The sequence below is a fragment of the Sinocyclocheilus grahami genome, unplaced genomic scaffold, assembly GCF_001515645.1.
Source record: "Sinocyclocheilus grahami isolate Dianchi unplaced genomic scaffold, SAMN03320097.WGS_v1.1 scaffold1021.1, whole genome shotgun sequence".
Taxonomy (NCBI): Eukaryota; Metazoa; Chordata; class Actinopteri; order Cypriniformes; family Cyprinidae; genus Sinocyclocheilus; species Sinocyclocheilus grahami.
The window spans coordinates 193301-199620 of NW_015506200.1; the positions used below are offsets into that span (position 1 = coordinate 193301).

At 35.6% G+C, this 6320-nt stretch overlaps 1 protein-coding gene across 3 annotated transcripts in view; it reads right to left on the reverse strand.

The window, feature by feature from the left end:
* Nucleotides 1–6303, reverse strand: part of LOC107565733 (claudin-19-like) — a 16077-nt gene extending 9774 nt beyond the window's left edge. For all 3 annotated transcript variants that reach the window (XM_016251003.1, XM_016251004.1, XM_016251005.1), the window contains exons 1-3: nt 5635–6303; nt 1056–1220; nt 504–588 (exon numbers count right to left, since the gene is read on the reverse strand). In XM_016251003.1, coding sequence (XP_016106489.1) covers nt 504–588; nt 1056–1220; nt 5635–5857 — 473 coding nt within the window. In that variant the 5' untranslated portion in view covers nt 5858–6303. The remainder of the gene's footprint in view (nt 1–503; nt 589–1055; nt 1221–5634) is intronic.
* Nucleotides 6304–6320: the final 17 nt, after the last annotated feature.

The following is a 6320-nucleotide window of genomic DNA, read 5'->3' on the forward strand; positions in this document are numbered from 1 at the left end:
AAAATATTTTTTTTTTTTTTTTTTTTTTGTAAAAGGTACTACAATAATTTGTTCTTTGTTTTATTTACAACTTTAAAACCTAATTTTTACAGTGTACAAATAAATATGATGTTTTATTCTATTATATAAATAAATTATATGTATATATTAACAGAATGCATTTACATAATAAATTGTAAAATTATTATTAAATACTAATATAAAAATGTGTATGTGTTTTATATATATATATATATATATATATATATATATATATATATATATATATATATATATATATATTTGTATATATTTGTATATATATATTTGTATATTTATACATTTTGTACATTATACATGTATGTCTTATTTGACCTTTTTGTTTATTTTTGTATTACCTTTTTTTTTTTTTTTACCTGTGACATTTGATTGGCTTTCAGTATCTAATTAATGAGAATGACATGTTTAACTGAAAAAAAAAAAACAGCTTCCATCATAATTTGAAAATCTATTAATGGTCCTACCTGGCGTTAATTGGTGTATTCGGATCGAAGAAATGGTTGGAGACCTGTGTGGCGTACCATGACACAGCCACCAGCGTACACACACCTAGACATGGTAGAAATCACAGTCTTAGCACTGTCATTGACTATATCTCTGTTTGTTTACTTTCAGGCTTTACAGAATGTGCTAATGTGACCAGACTAGCCACTTCCTATTTACTTCTGCGTGTCAGAAGGGATACAGCGACTGAGGACCAAAACAGACCTCAAGAATGTGGAGGCTAATGGAGGAATGTCAGTTTATTTACCAAAACTAATTTACGCTGAATTCTATAGTATGTGTGACATTGACCTGGATAATGCAATTTACTCATTCTTAGCACATGTAGAGTGTAGTAATGACTTTAAGTTGTCGCTCAAAGTCTGCAGTTTCTTAGTAAGCTTACTGGTATGATCATCTCAAACCAATCCAGTGTATATGAGCATTACAAAGACAAATGGTCATGTTTTTACATACTCTCACCAAACCTACATAATAAATGCAGTGTGTTTAGCGTGGGTTTGGAGACTCACCTGAGATCAGGAACAGACTCCCACCAGCGATGGCGATCTTGCTCTTGGTGGATGGGTTGTTGTCACCCACCTTTGTGCATTTCATCCCAACCACACTCACAATGATAGCGATGAATCCCATCAGCACTGAGATCACCATCAGAGCTCGACACGTCTGAATGTGGACTGGGGGGGGAAAAAACAGAATTGAGGGATATTCATTCAATTCTGAGTAATTCTGACAAACAAATTCCCACAATGCAAATCATAGACTTAATCAATTTTGTTTTTTTTTTACCAGTAATATATATGTATATACTGTATGCGAGAGATAATATTCAATATTAGATGTAAGATATTAGATTAGATATTATTAGATATTAATATAATTAAATATATAAACTAATATAGATACATCTGTAAAACTTACTTTACAGAAGAATTTGTGTTTTGCATTTTATTTATTTTTGTGTTCATTATCCCTTGTTTTCACCTGTTTTATGCATAAACATAATTACAGTAGTTTTTTTCTGCATGTAGTCTACATTTGACACTAATTGTTAGGTTCTGTAGACAGAATTCTCACACTGCAAATTATATTATGAAACTGTATTTTGTTTTGTAGTAAAAATATGTGTTTATAATATATTATTAATGTATTTATATTTTATAATAAATAAATGTCTTTAAATCAGTTTATAGAATAATCTGTTTTACATTTTATTGTGTCCTTTGGCCTGATTTTCTCAACACTTGTTTTTAAGTATAAGCATTATTTATGTATTTAATTTCTTATTTTCCGTCTTTTTTGCATTTGTCTAAATGTGACACTTGACAATTATTAGGCTATATAAAACTTGTTTTAGCTTTTAAAATCATTTTTACCAACGCAAAATGTAAATTTTATATTTTTTCTTCTGATTTTAGAGGAACATTTTATTTGGACATGTTGTGGACCCATGAAACTCCCCCAAAACCTACAGAATAAACATTTAGCATCACTTTCCTGGCTATTTAACCCACACGGTGTTCGGTTCATGCATAATGCTGTAGGAGTGACATTTTTACATGTTTCGCACAGACGGGATTACTGTGGCTTCCCTACAAAGGGGGATTGTTTTCAATGCCTGTGTATCCTTTTGTATGTCAGCTACATGCTAACATACCAGTTCAGCATGGATAATGACTTCAACTTCAACCCAGAATCACACAATAGCGGAAGACCACCAACCCCTTTGAACTGTCCATGCATTGTTATGCACATCTCCTCAAAAGAAGAGTTCAGATGCCACATGTATTGGGAATCACTTTTGTAGCCCGCCCATTTTCAGCAGAAGCTTTCAAAGTGTTGCATCAAACATGAATCGAAGCCATAAAATAAGTATAACAGCATCTCAAAGAAGTCAAGAACTGAGGAGAGTTTATCACACGACTTTTGATGTTTGATTTATGCGCGAAGAGGCTGCCTTTGAAGAGGGATTTTAGTGCTTTATAAGAGAGGTCTTATTTTATGGTCTTTCATCCTTGTTTTGCTTCATTTCTTGATTTGTAAGGAGAGCGTTTCGTGGAGTAACACCGTGATCTCAAGGTCATGTTTGAATGAGGGTAGTTAGACTCCGGTGAAGGGTGGAGGGTCCTCCCACAATCCCTTGTCCAGTGCCAACGTTGGCAGCGCCTGGCACGGACGAAAGGAAGGCAAGCGCACGTACAATGGCAGAGAACATGCTTCAAGAGAAGCTGCATGTGAGGCTCGGCCATTGTCTATTGTTTGCGCTTGTGGGCTGCTACACACGTCATTGAAAACATCTCTCAATGCCTTCCTCACACAAATCACTTATGATGTCATAATTATTTTTGACGCCCTCGACGAGGATTTCTAAAACATTGTTCTTACCCATGCAGATATAATATTTAGAACATAAAACCAAAAGTTTGAAAGTCTAGTTCAATTTATTATCAGATAATAATAAACCATAATTTGCATAAATTTAGTTTCCATTTCTTATCATATTTTTTTCTGGTTGTCTACTTGCATTATAGTTAATACTTTCTAAAAGGCTGTGCTTACTTTTCAAAATCAACCTTAACTAATAGGTTTAAATGAACCGAACAGTGAAAGTTGAGAGTCTGTTTAATGTGCTTAAAACCATTGACAGCAATAGAATATATTTCACTTTTTTGTTTCAAATTTGTATGTGATTTTTAAATTTTGTTTTCTTTTAATGTATTTATTTTTCTTTTACAATTTTATCTGTATACATACAATAATGAATGTTTAAATATAGGCTATATATAATGTTAAAAACATGTTTTATATATATATATATATATATATATACAATATATATAGTATATAAGTATATAAAATGTGTGATAGATATTTTTTTTATATTTATTTATAGATATTATTTATTTCAAAATTTAAATCCTAGCTCAGTTGTTCCTTGTCTTTTTAATCATGTTTCATACTTTAATTTTTAGATTGACACAACAAAACACTATCATTTTTGTTTGCATTGCACGCAGTATTTCTCTGGGCACGTTTACAGTGCAAAGTTTTATAACTTTGAATTACCGTAGCTCAAGTGTGCTTCATAGAGATGTTTTTATCCTAAATACTGTGTTTAGTTGTCAACACATAATAACAGTTATTCAGGAAAAGACACTAGCACTTCTGCAGAAAAGGGGCAAACAATGCAAGTTTGTGGGAGGCTGTCTGTACATACAGAAGCCAGAACATTGCAGTCACTATCCAACCAGATGACCTAAGGCTGGGAGGAGGGGGGACAGTGGAATCAGATGGTCCCGTCACCCTTTGTGGGCCGAGGGTTATAGATTCCACCACCAGAAGTACAGTACTGAGTGCAGTCTTTGTGCATGAGTGGCGAATGTGTGTGATAGAGATGCTATGAAAGCCAAATGATATTCCGCAAAACCTAACAGTAGTTAGACAAAAAGTAGTAGCCAGGGTCATGAAAGTTCTTTGGATAAATGTTCCCTGCAGAAATCTGTCAGATCTTATGTGGAAAGTTGTTTCTTGATTAATTGGCATTAATGCCTGTATATTAGACAACATTGCTGTGGTGTTTGCTTTGGCAATTCAACAAAGCCTACAGCAATGATGACTATGATTAATGGCGCTCTTCAAAGTAATAAGATGTTTTTAAATGGTTCTTTGTAGCATTTTAGGTTCAGCAGAGAAAATTCTCCTCATAAAGAAGCATTCTGGGCTTCATAGGATTCTTGAGGTTACTAAATGGTTTTTTGGAGATTAAAACAGCTTTTGATGTTGCGTTATACTTTGGTTCTTCTGATCGACAAATTGGTTTCCGGGTTCTTTAAAGCAGCAGTAGATTGAAGTTCTCCAATGACATCATGTAAGAACCTTTTTGGTTCCGTTTGGAATCTTTACTTTATCAGTCAGTCAGACAAAATCTGTAACAACAAATGTAGTCATCTTAGTTGTCGTCAAATGTTTGCATATAATCTCCTCTAAACAACGATAAAGGCGACCTGTGTGTTGTGTGGGGATGTGCATTCTGAACATATCTATGGTGTTTGCCTAAACACTGGCCTTTTCTTCTCAACACAACTGCCATTCATCACTTCAAGACAATACGCTGTTATTAAAGCAATGATGGAGAATATAAGATGGCAAACTGTTTTCTCTGAACCATGTCCCATTTATATTACATTTTCATTTTGAAAGTGTCTCATAACTCTTCAGAACCGTTACATTGTGTCACTGCCTGCAATGTTGTAATATTTAACCACAAATCACAAACAGATGTGGCTATGATGCTATTTGTCATGGGGAAAAAAAGTAATAATTTTAAACGCGCAATAATCAGCCACCATTCATAATTGATTTTTAGACACGTCTTCTTCCCGGGACGGTCTCAGAAATAGATGAGAAGTGACTGATTCTGATTAGACGTTATAAGTCCCCACAAAATTGACACTGACAGTGGCGCTAAATGTTGATTAATCGCCATGTAATTGCATTCCATTGCATTTCAACAGTCTGGTAGAGTCTCAGTGAGGTTAGTGTCACATAAGACTTTCATTATAATATGTCAAAATGCACATATTTTAATTTGATCGATTAAACGAGTTGATTAAATCCATGTGCACACAGCAGCTCTGTTGATTGCGCTTTTTTTGCCACCAAGCTACTCTAGCCAAAGAATCTTGATTTAATTATTATTTCATATAAAGTTTTTTTTAGATTTGTGTTATACATAAAACTTGAACAAATTTATCGTATTCTTAAAAATAAAGGTTCTTTATTGGCATCTATGGTTTCATGAAGGACCTTTAAAATCCATGGAACCTCTCCATTGCACAATAGTGGGAAAAGGTTCTTTAGATTATTCAAATGTTCTTCACACTAGGAAAAAGTGGTTCTTTTAAGAATGGTTCTTTTGGGAACCCAAATGATTCTTCTGTGGCATCGCTGTGAAACCCTCCTTTTGGAACCTTTATGGAGAGACATCCTTCTAAAGACAATTGCATGTACTCATACAGGTTTGCAATGACATGACTTTGAGTAAATTATGGTAGAACTGTGAACCATCCCTTTTCTTTGTTTAGTACTTACCATCCAGCGAGAGCAAGGAGTCAAAGATCTTGCACTGCACCTGGCCTGTGCTCTGAGATGCACAGGACATCCACAGGCCTTCGTACAAGCCCACGGCCATAATGATGGCGTCCCCTGCATACGAGGACTGCTTCCATTGGGGCAGCACCGTAGTGGAGATGATGCCAATCCATCCACCCAGAGCGAGAAAATAGCCCAGAAGCTGAAACCCAGAGTTGGCCATAATTGTCCTTTTTAAACTTCTGTTTCAGTGTAGATTTAAACTGAGTTCAGTGAAGTTCTCCAGTCAGGAAGCCTCCTGCAATTCCCTCAAGAACGTGCAAAGAAATCCACCTCTCTCAGAATGAGTCGAACGAGTCGAGATGAGCAGTCAAAGTCTGTCTGATTCTCGCCAACTCTTCGGTCACTCGCTGTATCCCTTTGTAGCTCTCGTTCACTTCAGTATCTCTCATTTGGAGGCTTCCTGTGACATCCCTTGATTTTGTCTAAATCTGAGTCCTTCAAGTCTCCTCTCTGAAGGTACCCCACTTCTGGAGGTTGTGGAAAGAGCGTTTGGGGTGCCCAGGATACCGTCAGGATGTGGTTGAGTGCTGCTTTACTGTCTGCATAGCTGTTCTTGTCACACACCAGTGTGTCTGGATGGTGCTCAGGGGACAGAGCAGCAGGAATGGGGGGGGGGGGGGGGG